General features: G+C 43.4%; 1 protein-coding gene across 4 annotated transcripts; it reads left to right on the top strand.

The window, feature by feature from the left end:
* Positions 1-347: 347 nt before the first annotated feature.
* On the top strand, positions 348-15,508 carry LOC138949134 (microsomal glutathione S-transferase 1-like). 4 transcript variants are annotated; one of them, XM_070320894.1, is made up of 4 exons: positions 348-465; positions 7,002-7,202; positions 7,976-8,070; positions 14,771-15,508. In XM_070320894.1, the coding sequence occupies exons 2-4, from the start codon at positions 7,065-7,067 to the stop codon at positions 15,018-15,020; spliced, it is 483 nt and encodes a 160-aa protein (XP_070176995.1). In that variant the 5' UTR covers positions 348-465; positions 7,002-7,064; the 3' UTR covers positions 15,021-15,508. The 4 variants fall into 4 exon arrangements, with proteins under 4 accessions (XP_070176995.1, XP_070176997.1, XP_070176996.1 ...); XM_070320896.1 differs by lacking the exon at positions 348-465 and adding an exon at positions 834-947; XM_070320895.1 differs by lacking the exon at positions 348-465 and adding an exon at positions 1,947-2,096.
* Positions 15,509-16,242: the final 734 nt, after the last annotated feature.

Raw genomic sequence — 16,242 nt, 5'->3', positions numbered from 1 at the left:
CAAAGCTGGCAACTCAGGTTTGTATTCAGGGAAATTTACACGAAATGCACGCACGAGATACGACTTTTCTTTCTATTTTCTCTCTTTGGGACTTGCATTTGTGTTAGATCGGTTTGATATGAAAAACCGAAGAAAAGCCCTGCTATTTTGCACTGAGAAACTTTGGAAGTAGCGTGTTTACTCCTGGGTTTTGCTGTAGTACAATCACCCTCACTTACTTACTCGCTTGCTTCAAAAGTAAGCAAACTACCATCAATTACTTCCTCGCTTTGCTTCGAAGTAAGCCCTTCTTCCGGCCCATGCATACGAAAGTGAGGCAAGTTCTTCCGATGTCACTCAAAACTTCGGGAGTTTTCGCGAACTTCCCCCATAAGCATACGGGCTCTGACTTTGTGATCATAGCTCGGTGGAACGCGACCGGTTGAACATTGACTGTGTGCACTCTGGCGATATCAAGTCTAAACGGTAAGTGAAACATGTCATGCCAAAAAATGTTCGTGTGTGTATGTGCCGTGTGTGTGTGTGTGTGTGTGTGTGTGTGTGTGTGCGTGTGTGTGTATGTGTGTGTGTGTGTGTCAGTGCGTTTGTATGTGCGAGTGATTGTCTGTGCGAGTGATTGTCTGTTAGTGCGTACGTGTTTGTATGTGGGTATGTGTGTGTGTGCGTGTGTGCCGTCGGAGTGTTTGTCAGTGTGTGTCAGTGTCAGTCTCTTTGTGCACGGAGTGTATGTGTGTGTGTTAGCCAGTTTGTGTGTGTGTGTGTGTGCTTGTGCTTGTGCGTGTGTGTATAGTCAAGCCGTTTTGTCGGAGGGGGGGGGGGGGGTATCAGCCCTCAGTGTCGGTGTGTCAGTGTAGGTCCGGGTGGCACGGTGTGCCGTGTGTCAGTGTAGGTCCGGGTAGTGTGCTGTGTGTCAGTGTAGGTCCGGGTGGTGTGCCGTGTGTCAGTCGGTAGGTCCGGGTGGTGTGCCGTGTGTCAGTGTAGGTCCGGGTGGTGTGACGTGTGTCAGTGTAGGTCCGGGTGGTGTGCCGTGTGTCAGTGTAGGTCCGGGTGGTGTGCCGTGTGTCAGTGTAGGTCCGGGTGGTGTACCGTGTGTCAGTCAGTGTAGGTCCGGGTGGTGTGCCGTGTGTCAGTGTAGGTCCGGGTGGTGTGCCGTGTGTCAGTGTAGGTCCGGGTGGTGTGCCGTGTGTCAGCGTAGGTCCGGGTGGTGTGCCGTGTGTCAGTGTAGGTCCGGCCGGTGGTGTGCCGTGTGTCAGTGTAGGTCCGGGTGGTGTGCCGTGTGTCAGTCAGTGTGATTTTAGTTGAGTCGAGGGGGAGTGTGCATGTGCGTTTTCGTCATGCGTACGTGCGCGAGTGTGTCCCGCTATGGCTAAATAGGCTGTTGCATCATGTGTCACGGGTCGGTCAGTTGCACCCTAGCTCTGCCTGTCTGTGTGTCCCGCTATGGCTAAATAGGCTGTCAGTGCATCATGTGTCACGGGTCGGTCAGTTGCACCCTAGCTCTGCCTGTCTGTGTGTCCCGCTATGGCTAAATAGGCTGTTGCATCATGTGTCACGGGTCGGTCAGTTGCACCCTAGCTCTGCCTGTCTGTGTGTCCCGCTATGGCTAAATAGGCTGTTGCATCATGTGTCACGGGTCGGTCAGTTGCATCATGTGTCACGGGTCGGTCAGTTGCATCATGTGTCACCCCGGGTCGGTCAGTTGCATCATGTGTCACGGGTCGGTCAGTTGCACCCTAGCTCTGCCTGTCTGTGTGTACCGGCGCGTGCACAGGGCGCAATTATTAATTAGTTTGGCTCAGTGTTCAACGGCTGTCTTGTTACACGCCTCGATCTTGACTGACAAATGCCTTCAATATTCATCCTTGACTGAATCATAGTCTTGAGAGCACATGTCCTTGAGTGCAAAGGTACGTCGGTGTCAAAGTTCTCATGCACCCCAGTCACACCCGCACACCTACCAAAACTGAGTCAGTTCAGTGGCGACTGAATCTCGGCGGCTGCGTCCTCGTTTGGGTGTACTTGGTACATAAGCACCGAAAACGCTTGGGTTTTGTGTACCGAAAGTTGCCACTGCGTCTGCCCAGTCACGATAACAGGTCAGTCAGTGCTCGGTTCACGCCGCGAGTTGTGCAATCCTTGCAAAACATTTTATTGTCACGGTGTACCGACAGCGACAATCTCTGGGTCAAAACAGTGGGGCGAATCAGTTGAGACCTGCGGCAGTCTTCAGACATTGGACATTGTGTACGATATTGCTGAGTCAGTCTCGTTCAGTTACAGGAGGCTCACATCTCAGTTTTGAGAAGGTGAAAACAGTCCATCGAATTTTCGAGATCTATTCTAGAAGTCTGTTCACTGACGCTCAAGGGACTTGGCTGCCATTTATATCGTCAGTCAAGGTCAGTTTGTTCAGCAGGCCACGTGTGTCGTTTTTTGCCAGTCAGTGGCTGCTCGGGTTTAATGTTCAGATGTTGCACCCAGTGAAGAATGACGACAAAATGAATTGCACAACAGAACGAGATGTAGGCTAAAAGGCTGAGGATTAGCAGCAGGGGTGGTAGGGGAAGGTTGCCTCAGTAATATGGACCGGCTCCTATATATACATGGGTGCAACTCTGCCGGCTACACGCCGGCAGCCGGTTTTTGGTTTCATCGGCTGCCGATGTTGTTGTTCCAGGAGAGGGTTTTTTTTTGGCATTTTAAATACTAAAAAAGCTGGACCCCAACTTTTGCCGGTTTTTGGAATTTTCCAGGTTGCACCCATGTATATAATACTAGAATGAATACCCGCTTCGCCGGGTAGCCGGCTTCGCCGGGAAGAAGTACTTAGAGCCGTACGCCGAACTATGGACCCGCCAAGCTTAGGTCCCTCCCAGATTCGTGGAATGGGAACAGCACGAAAATGATTCAGTGGCCATAATGCCATTCCTGACCATATCGAGTCCCATCCTTGTCGACGAATGTAACCGTGTTAATCACCTTTGGAGGCGAACTCCACTCAAACAGGACTGAGCAAGTTATGGCTTCTCAAAGGAAGGCCAGTACATAAAATTACACAAAAGCCGCCAGACCACATCACAAACAGAACTGAAGAATGCACAGGTGTTGCTTACATAGAGACACACACACTCACACACACACACACACAAACACAGAGAAGCCGTATCTATAGAGAGATAGATGACAGTGTATTTTTCGCGTGGCTATAAATTGATTCGACCTTTGCACTTTTACAGTGAGGATAATTTACGGGTCCAATTTACGTTCTGTACACTGCGTTGACCTTCTAAAAATAGGTAACAGTAACAGAACGCCGGGAATATCCGAAGACGCTCAGCGCAGTGGACAGCGCAGTGTAGTAACTTACAACTGAACGGGAAAGCCACACGAAGGAAGGGAGATAAACGCCAAACACTGGAGAAGATAAGGAAGAGTTACTTATAATGGTGAAATGAACACAAAAACGAAAATGAGTTCAGCGCTGCGCGCTGAGAGCACGTGTTGAAATATCTCATCGATGATATTGTGTCCGGGGTGTAGCTGAATACGGTGTCCAAATTTGAAAAAGATCCACCGAGAACTTTGGCGTTGTGATGTGGTGTAGCGGCTATGGTGTGTCGGTATGGGGGCCCGGGTAAGCTGAGGTGGAACCAAAATAGCTGAGGTGGAACCAAAATCGGTTCCGCGCTGCGCGCTGAGAGCACGTGTTGAAATATCGACCAGGTTGTGTCGTGTCCCGGGTCTACTTGAATATGCCCACCAAATTTGAAGCAGATCCATCGAGAACTTTGGCCGTGCATCGCGCACAGATACACAGACAGATACACAGACAGACACACAGACAGACACACAGACTCTAGTCGTATATATATATAGATGGAGCGCCTCCTGTTCTCACAAACTCAAGTTACTGTGCTTGATCGCTCAACTAAACATGTCATTCGCTGCATTTACACTCTCTGGATAACTTGCACGTGTCAGAACGGTTGCAGAAACACAAACCACAAAACCGTTAGGCTTTTTCTCTTTTTACATTTAGTCAAGTTTTGACTAAATGTTTTAACGTAGAGGGGGAATCGAGACGAGGGTCGTGGTGTATGTGCGTGCGTGCGTGCGTGTGTGTGTGTGTCTGTCTGTCTGTGTGTGTGTGTAGAGCGATTCAGACTAAACTACTGGACCGATCTTTATGAAATTTGACATGAGAGTTCCTGGGTATGAAAAGTCGGTTTGTTCGGAAGGCCCTTCAAAACAGTCGGAAGAGCCTCCCGACTCAGACGAATAGAAATTTGTCGGGTGGTTGTCGTAAGCGTGTCGGTTTAGTCGTAAGGCGATTCTGATTAGTCGTAACGGTAGTCGGAAGACTCGTAAGGGTGGTCGGATTTGTCGGTAGCACTGATGATAGTGTCGTTCGGATTAGTCGTAATGGTGTCTGATTTGTCGTTAGGGCAGTCTGATTTGTCGTTAGGACAGTCGTTAGCTAGTCGGTTTAGTCGTTACACTGGTCGTGAGAGTCGGCTATTGTTCGGAAGTTTTTCAGCTAATAATCGGGCCTGTCGTTCTGCAGTCGGAATTGTCGTTACTGCAGTCGGAAGTGTCTGGACACATGTCGGATTTGTCGGCCCTAAAGTCGGGTGGTTGTCGTCTGCTTGTCGGCTACATGGTCGGATCAGTCGTAAGGACAGGTCGGGAGTGAAATTTGGAGCCGAATTTGCATCCGACACTTCCGACCTAGCCGACTTAACTATCCCCGACACTTCCGAAAAATCGTATATGTGAGACCCAGGCACAAAGAGCGAGCAATTTTCAAAGAATTTATTTTTGTGTGGTTTATCTTACCCCTGAGCCATCGTGAACCCGTGTGATGCAGTTTCCTTTTTTCACAATGTAGTCGTCAGTTTGTAATTTGAATGCGACTCGCTGTAAGCTTATCTGCAATAGCACGTTAATGTACCTCTGAATCTAAACGAAACAAACGGCTGTGATTCACAAGAACTCTAGCGATGGCTTTTGACTGTTCAGAGGAACCGGCCGGGGTGGCGATAGGCATAAACCGCCGTCTGCTACGAGAACTACGACCTTGCGTGACCCTGCTTCCGGGCTTTTCTTTGTTCAAACTTTCAAAACTTCGAAATGTACTGATCTTGTCTTGATGAAAAAATAATTCTTTTATGATTTAAGAATGTTTGTGTAACAAGCTGTCAATTTATTATTTAGATTTTAAAAGTTAGGTCTAGCGCCAAAACGCACCACGGTCCGATTTTGTTATTAGACAATCCGCAAAATTAATTCTTTGAAAATTGCTCGCTCTTTACGTAGGGCACCTAGGATGTTCCCGTTCGGTGAGCGTTCAAATGGAAGGGTGTTTGTATTGTGTGTAAAAGCCTGACAGTATCTGTGATGGTTTACGGGAGGCGTACTGTGCCTTTAACTTTGACGCTTAAAACAGACTAGTTTCTGTCCACAGCCAAAGCTGTTATCACACAACAATTGCTATATATGACAGCTAAGTCTGTATTCATTTTGTTACATTTTAGCAGTGTTGACCCGGAGTTTCTAAGGCAAAAAAATAATAGCAAAAACTCAAAGCATGCATGTTCCCTATAAATATGGACCACCTTCAACAAATAGAAGAAAATAAAAGCTAAAGGCTGGTTTTATAAATACATTAAGAAGCTTGCTGAAAATAACCTATAACTAGCGCTCGAGCTTTCACAAAAATATAACAAATAGTGTTCTTTTCGTTTAAGTTGATAATTTCATTTATTTTGTCTCTGTTTTTGATAAATTTCTTTAGTTTACTGTTGTGCTTCAAATAACGTTCTCGTCAAACCGAAACAGATACAGCTAAAGAATATTTGAATTAGTCTGACTTGCACACTAAGTTGTATCGTGTTATTTTGAAGAATATGGGGCTTTTTACGGTGATTCACTGATCCATATTAGGCGCCCAGGCTCCTAATATTTGGACCATTTGTGAATGTTTCTATATTTAATATTTGCTGAATGTCTATCAAAGCTAATTCGCTCTAATTAGGCCTAACGGTAAACTAAAGAGAGAAAGACTACCAAACACAAAATCAAACTTCTTTGCAAGAAAACAAGCTATATTTATCAGCATGAGACAAAAAGTGGTCCATATTAGGCAACTTTCCCCTATTTGCCGCAGCAATTCCGCATTGTTGGTGTAGTAGTAGTAGTTAGTAGTAATAGTAGTAGGTAGCTAGTACCGGTAGTTTCTTCGTTTTCTTCTCATATTATTTTGTCGCTCATCTTCTGCCATAAGCATTATCGTGGTTTTTTTTTTTAAACTTTCTTCTTTTTCTTCTCATGATATATTCTTGTTGCTCATCTTCTGGCATAAGCATTATCGTTGTTGTTTTGATGGCGGTGCTAAATACATGCGTGTGTGAGGAGAGTGTGTGTGTGTGTGTGTGTGTGTGTGTGTGTGTGCGTGTGTGAGGAGTGTGTGTGTGCGTGTGTGAGGCGTGTGTGAGGCGTGTGCGTGTGTGAGGAGTGTGCGTGTGTGTGTGCGTGTGTGAGGAGTGTGTGCGTGTGTGAGGAGTGAGTGTGTGTGTGTGTGTGTGTGTGACGGTATGCGAGTGTGCGTGTGTGCATGCAATGCACGAGAGTGTGCGCTCAATTTTGTGCGTTTGTCTATCTGTCAGTGTCTGTGTGCCGCGCTTTCTTTCAAATCTGCATCTCATGTCAAGTGGGGGCTTGACCCTGAAGACTATGATCAATGCATGGTAATCCCACATATTACTCAGTACTGTTCTCAGGCTTAGGCCACTCAGACGCTAACGGTTTTGACTGATATGACGCATTGTTCTGACCCTTGGCCTGACCGATAATTTGACATGTAGGAACTTGAGATGTTCTAATCTGACAAAGCCAGAAGAGTTGGACCTATACATATTTTCAATCCAGGTCCAAGTGATCTATTGTCATCTCAGTCTGGGAACAACACTGGCTGCTTATCCTATATGTTTGTCTGTATGCAGGGAATCTCCTAATAGAGACAAATTCAACCTTCAGTAACCTAGACTCCAAACAAGACTACCAAAATGGCCCCGGGAGGACTGAACGCCGCGCTGTCGCTGGAGAATCCGGTGTTCAAGGCTTTCATCACCTACGCCGTCATCGTCATCGTCAAGACCATGCTGATGAGCATCGTCACTGCCCTCAATCGCTTCAAGAACAAGGTCAGCAACAGTTTTGAAGGAAAAAAAAAGAAACGTAAAAGTAAACAAGCGTTGACTTTTACTGTGACGCGGTCAGGACATCACACTGACACACACACACACACACCCACAACCTGTATCTCTCTCTCTCTCTCTCTCTCTCTCTCTCTCTCTCTCTCTCTCTGCATAGTATGCATTTGATTTTATGAATAACCACATATGTATGATCTTCATGCCTCATCTTTATCATCATCATCATCATTATCATCATCATTATCGTCATCATCATCATCATCGTCATCTTTATTATCACGTTTTCCGACCTCCTTTTGTTGGTTAACTTTTTAACTTTTTAATTTTTAATTTTTTTTATTTTTTTTTGTTTTTTTAATTATATAATTGTGTGTCTATGCGTCCCAAGGACAGATTGTAAGAAAAGGCGTAGCCTTAAATCTAAATCCTTGTAAAATAAAGTTCAATTCAATTCAATTCAATTCTCTCTCTCTCTCTCCTTGAAAAATAAAGTTCCATCATCATCTCAGTCTCTCTCTCTCTCTCTCTCTCTCTCTCTCTCTCTCTCTCTCTCTCTCTCTCTCTCTCTCTCTCTCTCTCTCCCCTTGAAAAATAAAGTTCCATCATCATCTCTCTCTCTCTCTCTCTCTCTCTCTCTCTCTCTCTCTCTCTCTCTCTCTCTCTCTCTGTCTCTCTCTCTCTCTCTCTCTGTCTCTCTCTCTCTCTGTAATGTTGATAGAAAACTGTGCATTTGAAAGGCAAAACCCATGCTTTATCTGCAGGCCTTCGCCAACCCGGAAGACGCGCGAGGCATGAAGGACAAGGAGGGGGGACGGCTGAAACCTGTCACAAACCTCGATGTGGAGAGAGTGCGAAGGTAAGCTAAACAACCAACAAAACACAGCCTCACAAACTGCTTTGCTTCCATAGTCTCTCTATCTGTCTCTGTCCCATAGAGAGAGAGAGAGAGAGAGAGAGAGAGAGAGAGAGAGAGAGAGAGAGAGAGAGAGAGAGAGAGAGAGAGAGAGAGAGAGAGAGAGAAATGAATTGAATTGAACTTTATTTAACAAGGATTAAGATTTAAGGCTAGGCCTTTTCTTACAATCTGTCCTTGGGACGCATAGACACACAATTATATAGTTAAAAAATTAAAAATTAAAAAGTTAAAAAGTTGACCAACAAAAGGAGGTCGGAAAACTTCAGCACGTGATAATAAAGATGACGATGATGATGATGATGACGATGATGATGATGATGATAATGATGATGATGAAGATGAGGCATGAAGAGCATACATAATTATGTGGTTATTCATAAAATCAAATGCATACTATGCAGGTAATTATAAATACAAGCTGGTAGCAATCGAACATGTAGCAATAGTAAAACAAAAATATGTTCAGAACATACAATGCCATTGACTGTCAATGCACAGCATATCTTTGACGTAATACTAAGTGTGGTAAATCAAAAGGCGTTAAAGGCACAGTAAGCCTCCCGTAAACCATCACAGATACGGTCAGGCTTTTACACACAGTACAAACACCCTTCCATTTGAACGCTCACCAAACGGGAACATTCTAGGTGGCCTACGTAAAGAGCGAGCAATTTTCAAAGAATTTATTTTTGCGTGGTTTATCTTACCCCTGAGCCATCGTGAACCCGTGTGATCCAGTTTCCCTTTTTCACAATGTAGTCGTCAGTTAGTCATTTGAATGCGACTCGATGTGAGCTTATCTACAATAGCACGTTTTTATGCACGAAACAAACGGCTGTGGTTCACAAGAACTCTAGCGATGGCATTTGACTGTTGAGAGGAACGGCGATGTGCACTGATAAACCGTCGTCTCAGTGCTACGACCCTTGCGTGACCCTGCTTCCGGGCTTTTCTTTTTTCAAACTTTCACAACTTCGAATTGTACTGATCTTGTCTTGATGAAAAAAGAATTCTTTTATGATTAAAGAATGTTTGTGTAACAAGCTGTCAATTTATTATTTAGATTTTAAAAGTTAGGTCTAGCGCAAAAACGCACCACGGTCCAAAAACATTTTGATAATCATCGATTCACGGCTATCGCCAGTTTACATCGATAGAATGAGACCCGAAGGGAAGTAACTCATGTTTGACCTGAGTTCAGGATGGGTCCAAAAAGTGTTCGAGACAATCTGCAAAATTAATTCTTTAAAAATTGCTCGCTCTTTACGTAGGGCACCTAGGATGTTCCCGTTTGGTGAGCGTTCAAATGGAAGGGTGTTTGTACTGTGTATAAAAGCCTGACAGTATCTGTGATGGTTTACGGGAGGCTTACTGTCCGGGCGTGATTTCCGGTATCATAACAGCCGTCCAGCACCAAAACGAGGCGCCATTGGTGTTGGACCAAGTCTACGAAAATAAATTCTTTGACAATTTCTCACGCTCGACAGAAAGCAGCCAGTATGTTCCCGTTCGGTGAGCGTTCAAATGGAAGTATGCTTGTACTGTATGTAGACGCTCGGGGAGCTCTGTGATGGTTTACGGGAGGCTTACTGTGCCTTTAAACTACTCAGACATTAAGTGGTTTTTAACACATTTTTAAAAACTTTTTAATGACTTTAAGTGCTTAAAGAAAGCGAATTCCAAACTGAAGTACCCGAAAAAGCAAGACTGGTCTTTTTCAGGTCAATTCGTGGAATCGGTGGGATCAAGTTGACCGACCCATATCTGTGGGTAGTTTTATTAAATAATGATGTAATGTAAATCGGCACTTTACCGTAATACAATTTATGCATGAAAATGGCTTTGTTTAACTTGAGATGCTTTTCCAGTGGAAGAAAGTTAAGCATTTTTAATTTCATATCTGTTGAGGCATTATCCTTTTCGATGAGTTTGGCCGAGCGACGATAGAGAGAGGCTAACTTTTTCAAGTGGACATCACTGCTGCCATCCCAGAGCGTCGAAACATAATTAATGTGAGGCATTACATGAGCATGGTGGAACATTTCCAGAGTCCTTCTGTCCGTAAATTGCTTTAACTTGGATAGGAGGAAAACGTTCTTGGCAACTTTCTTGCAAATATGCTGTAATTGTGCCTGCCACTTGAATTCACAATCAATAATTACCCCTAAAACGCGATGCTGTTGAACTTGTTCAATTGATTGCGTACCAATAGTAACATTTAGTTTGAGTGGAGAAATCTGGTGTTTTTGTCTGGTTGCAATTTCCATACTTTTAGTTTTTATTGGATGGACAAGCATAGCATTAGCACTACACCAGTTATTTACATCGTTTAAAGCTGTTTGAAGGGAGGACTCTATTCTTTCTTTCTTTCTTTATTTGGTGTTTAACGTCGTTTTCAACCACGCAGGTTATATCGCGACGGGAGGACTCTATTACTGGAACAGACTTTCCACTTGCATGAAGAGAAGAATCGTCAGCAAAAAAATCACTTCTTACATTACTATCAGAAATGTGCAGTGGCAGATCATTGATATACAGACAGAACAAGATCGGCCCAAGCACTGAACCTTGAGGCACCCCGCATTTCACAGTCTCCTCAGTAGATATTTTACAGTTTAGGGCAGTATATTGAGATCTGTCATGTAAATAGGAAGCAAAGAAGTTACACACTGAACTGTTTCTGACATACAACTGTAATTTCTTCAATAGAATTGAATGATCAACAAGATCAAACGCTTTTTTAAAGTCGAGAAACACAGCACCACTGATTTCAGATCGGTTTGTTGCAGACAACCAGGTGTCGCATAGCGCGGTAAGGGCGCTATGACAAGAGTGATTTGTTCGAAAACCAGACTGAAATTGATGGAAAAGGTTTCTGCTTTCTATGTACGCGAGCAAATGTTTGTGAATATGTTTTTCCAATGGTTTGGATATAATGGGTAATATGGGAAATGGGTCTAAAGTTATATGGGTCGGATAAATTTCCGCCTTTATGGAGTGGAATTACTTTTGCTTTCTTTCTTTATTTCGTGTTTAACGTCGTTTTCAATAACGAAGGTTATATCGCGACGGGGGAAGGGGGGAGATGGGATAGAGCCACTTGTCAATTGTTTCTTGTTCACAAAAGCACTAATCAAAAATTTGCTCCAGGGGCTTGCAACGTAGAATTACTTTTGCTCTTTTTAACAAACTTGAAACTAGGTACAGTATTTTGCTTTATGCAGAGATTATACACATAGGTGAGTGGCTCCACAATAAATGGTGGAGCTAGTTTGGTCAAGTAAGGAGGAATCTTATCAGGACCCATGGACTTTTTATTCTCAAGTCCTTCTAGCAGCTTCCCTACCTGATGCACTGCCATGTCTGGAATAGTAAACAAGTCGCGTAAGGCGAAAATACAACATTTAGTCAAGTATCTGTCGAACTCACAGAATGAAACTGAACGCAATGCAACGCAGCAAGACCGTATACTCGTAGCATCGTCAGTCCACCGCTCATGGCAAAGGCAGTGAAATTGACAAGAAGAGCGGGGTAGTAGTTGCGCTGAGAAGGTTAGCACACTTTTCTGTACCTCTCTTCGTTTTAACTTTGTGAGCGTGTTTTCAATCCAAACATATCATATCTATATGTTTTTGGAATCAGGAATCGACAAGGAATGAGATGAAAGGGTTTTTAAATTGATTTCGAAAATTTAATTTTGATCATAATTTTTATATATTTAATTTTCAGAGCTTGTTTTTAAACCAAATATAACATATTTATATGTTTTTGGAATCAGAAAATGATGGAGAATAAGATGAACGTAAATTTGGATCGTTTTATAAAAAAAATATTTTTTTTACAATGTTCAGATTTTTAATGACCAAAGTCATTAATTAATGTTTAAGCCACCAAGCTGAAATGCAATACCGAAGTCCGGGCTTCGTCGGAGATTACTTGACCAAAATTCAATTTGGTTGAAAAATGAGAGCGTGACAGTGCCGCCTCAACTTTCACGAAAAGCCGGATATGACGTCATCAAAGACATTTATCAAAAAAATGAAAAAAACGTCCGGGGATATCATTCCCAGGAACTCTCATGTCAAATTTCATAAAGATCGGTCCAGTAGTTTGGTCTGAATCGCTCTACACACACAGACAGACAGACACACACACACACACACACACACACACACACACACACACACACACACACACACACACACACACACACACACACACACACACACACACCACAACCCTCGTCTCGATTCCCCCCCTCTACGTTAAAACATTTAGTCAAAACTTGACTAAATGTAAAAAAATCGTCTGGTTTACATTTCAGAGAGAGAGAGAGAGAGAGAGAGAGACTGCTAGAGAGATAAAGGTTGTGTGTGTGTGTGTGTGCGTGCGTGTGTGTGTGAGTTGGAGGTCATCTTCATCACAGTAGTGTTGAACTAGTATTTGAAAGGATCTTGAACGAAAAATTAGTACCTCAACACGGTTGCCTAGTGGGTAAGGCGTCCGCCCAGTGAGCGGGAGGTCGTGGGTTCGAACCCCGTTGGTCCGGTGTCAGAATAATGTGACTGGGTGAGACATGAAGCCTGTGCTGCGACTTCTGTCTTGTGTGTGGCGCACGTTAAAGGCTGCCCTTTTCGTAGCGTTCATTAATTAATTCCTATTGTTTACATGTGCCAATAATGTTATAAAACTGTACCTAAGGGGATATAATAACGATTGGCTGTAGCTTTCGAACACAGAAAAAATTATTTCAGTATTGCAAAGTGGTGTTGATAGTGTCGAATGTAAACAGAACAGTCTCAAAGTGAAAGTGGATGTTTTCTGGAAATTGTGAAGTTAACAAGAATACAGAAAAGCGCGCTTTCCTGCTTAGCACAATACACTACCGCACTAATCTGCCTTATCTGGCGTGTCAATATCACTACGTTTTGCACGTGGAAGGTGAGCGATTTCCTTCACGCGGGGATTGACGAAGCTGTACTGTCTGTGTTGACGGTCTAAAAATAGCCCAAGACCTTGAGAACTGTTGCTAAACATAGCAATAAACTTTATAAAGAATTAATTATTTCTCGTAATTGGTAAGGACTTCAAAGCTAAAACTTTGCAGGAAGCTTAATTTATACATCCCCGTAAGGATGGGAAAAGCCCTGGAAGTAATTAAAATTATTAAATAGGACTATGTCAGCCTTTAAATGTCAAAGCAGCACCGCCCGTGGCCGGACTGGGCGTTAAGCAAACAAACAAACAAACAAACAAACAAACCGACAAACAAACAAACCGGCAAACAAACAAACGAGAAAGTAAGATTCCGCTTGCATGTTGAACACGGAAAATTGTTATCGTTTTCACGAGTTTTCATTCACAAGCACCTGGGAAATAAATCTCATGTTCCCCAGGCAATAAATCCCCGGTTACCATAGTTGCAGGAAGCAGGTTATACATGGATAATCAAAAGCAAACCCAATAGAAACGCTCGGGGATTCTTCGGCTCTTTTCATTGGCGTTTCCCCAGACCTAAACAGACGACACTGCTTTGCAAAGTTCCACAAACGAACTGGCAAACTGGCAAAAGTAAACAAAAAACAAAACTACTTCATGAAAGGTCATAAATTCATCATAAACAAATGAAACCTACCGATATGTCTTGTCTTTTTACAAAGTCATGGAGTGCGTGTATCTGTGTTTCGATACACAGACGTTCGGAGAAACACGAACGTCAAGTTCAAGTCAAACCAATTGACCCCTGACACACACATTTTGACCCGTGCACAATACGTTGTATCGATAAACGAAGCGCAAATAAGAAATGATAATAAAAGCAAAGAAAATAGCAACAAGACATGCAAACATCTAACAAAGCCGAGCAAGCAGAATGACAGGTCTAATGAAAAACAAAGAGGCACTGAGTCGGAAACAAGATCGCGATTCTTTCCTTCGCTGCACGACGCAAATCTTCTGTGACCTTTGACCCAACGTAGCTTCCACATTCGATCAATAAGCTTAATATTTACAACTGAAAGCCGAGGGGGTGGAATACCGAGATGAACCTACAGAACTGTGCATCCTCAAACCTGACATATTCATCCCAACATTTTATGAACTCAAAAACACAGAAAGTTGCTTTCACACGCCAGCTTTGATTGACAGTGATTATCAAAACAGAACTCGTGTGGTTATCAAAACAGAACTCGTGTGGTTATCAAAACGATACTCGTGTTTCAAAGCATGGCTCCCTGTGTTGATTGTGCACTTATTTTCTCACTACCAAAATGATGACAAAAACGATGTCGGTCCTCGGGGGGCATATCGACTTTTGTTTCATATAATATGAAACAAAAGACATCATATGAAACAAAAGACGATATGCTCCCCCTCGGACCGGCAAAAAAGCTGGTCTGTCAACAACCCATCAAACATCTTATAATGTCTTGCACAAGAACGGCATTTTTATTTATTTGCCAGTACAAACTCAGTTGTGACACGAATTCAGAATATGGCGAATCAAAATGGGCAAGATGCGTCCAATAAAAAAACTCCTGCTCCAGCCCCCCCACCCCCCCCCCCCCCTCCGATAAGTATGTGTGAGTAATCGTATCGTATCTTGCAAATATAACACAGGTTTATTATGACATTGTTTCAGATGCCACCTGAACGACCTTGAGAACGTGATCCCCTTCGTTCTGATTGGTCTGCTGTACGTCGCCACGTCACCGGCTCTCTCCACCGCGCTCTTGCACTTCCGGCTGTTCGCTGGTTCCCGGCTGTTCCATTCAGTGGCTTACCTCCTGCCGCTGCCTCAGCCCTCGCGAGCGCTCGGCTTCTTCGTGGGATATCTCACCACCTTCTCCATGGCCTATTCCACCGCTGCAGCTGTCGGCTTCGCGCTTTAGAATCATTGTCATTCGCTCAAATTCTTAGCGCCCTGGCGTATGCTGCTGTGAGGTGAATCCAAAGGTCGTAAGCTAACATTATATCAATGTTGTCATCACCGAATCGTCTGCATTATCTTTTGTGGGGAAGGAACACAAAACGTAAATCCACTCTTTTGTTGATTTTGTACATTGTCAGCTTGAGTGAAAGAGCAAAGAAACGTGATTATAGGAGTGTTTTTGTTTGAAATTCAGATTTTCATTGTTGAAAGAGAGAGAGCGAGCGTGTATGTACTCAACTTTTGTACATGACTATTTCACAATACCTTAAATTGATCCACTACAATCCCTCCATTCTTTTTTCTTTCTTTCGTATTAACATAATTATAAAAACATTTTCTTGTTTTTAACTGTTATAGACATTTGTTATAAGTTGTCTGTTGTGATTTTCTAATTCGTTGAATTAGAAACGGGCAAATACAGAATAAATTTGGAGTGCAAAGAATGTGTTTATGTGTCTTTTGTTGTTTTTGTTTAGGCTTGGTTTCTGGATTTAAAAAGAATAGGCTTATTGCTAGATTTGTTTGCTTAACGCCCAGCCGACCACGAAGGGCCATATCAGGGCGGTGCTGCTTTGACATTTAATGTGCGCCACACACGAGACAGAAGTCGCAGCACAGGCTTCATGTCTCACCCAGTCACATTATTCTGACACCGGACCAACCAGTCCTAGCACTAACCCCATAATGCCGGACGCCAGGCGGAGCAGCCACTAGATTGCCAATTTGTAAAGTCTTAGGTATGACCCGGCCTGGGTTCGAACCCACGACCTCCCGATTACGGGGCGGACGCCTTACCACTAGGCCAACCGTGCCGGTTTATTGCTAGATAAATGTATTCGTTGGTTTGTTTACTGGTTGATTAGATTGTCACAAGTTGGTTTTATTCGGTTTCATGTATGGAAAACTGTGTTTGATATTGTCATTCGACGCGCATACCTGCAATTGAAAATTTGCTAGCCTACATTGTGACTTTACATTATACATTATATTAATTGATCTACAATGAGTGAAACCAATTGACTTCCAGTAGGGCGTCAGATACCAATTTTCATTTCAGTCAGAACATTTGTGCGAATGGTTGATGTGGTTTACGAGTAAAGATAACAAGTCGCGTAAGGCGAAAATACAATATTTAGTCAAGTAGCTGTCATTTTTCAGCAAGACCGTATACTCGTAGCATC

Source organism: Littorina saxatilis, linkage group LG15 (assembly GCF_037325665.1).
Source record: "Littorina saxatilis isolate snail1 linkage group LG15, US_GU_Lsax_2.0, whole genome shotgun sequence".
Lineage (NCBI taxonomy): Eukaryota > Metazoa > Mollusca > Gastropoda > Littorinimorpha > Littorinidae > Littorina > Littorina saxatilis.
The sequence above is the reverse complement of the archived record's forward strand: the minus strand, read 5'-3'. Positions and strand labels throughout refer to the sequence as shown.

Excerpts from the sequence above, each read along its gene's own strand:
- LOC138949134 (XM_070320894.1), top strand. The coding sequence starts at position 7,065 with ATGGCCCCGGGAGGACTGAACGCCGCGCTGTCGCTGGAGAATCCGGTG. Across the intron at positions 7,203-7,975 it reads TCAATCGCTTCAAGAACAAG|GCCTTCGCCAACCCGGAAGA; the intron begins GTCAGCAACAGT and ends CTTTATCTGCAG. Across the intron at positions 8,071-14,770 it reads GATGTGGAGAGAGTGCGAAG|ATGCCACCTGAACGACCTTG; the intron begins GTAAGCTAAACA and ends ACATTGTTTCAG.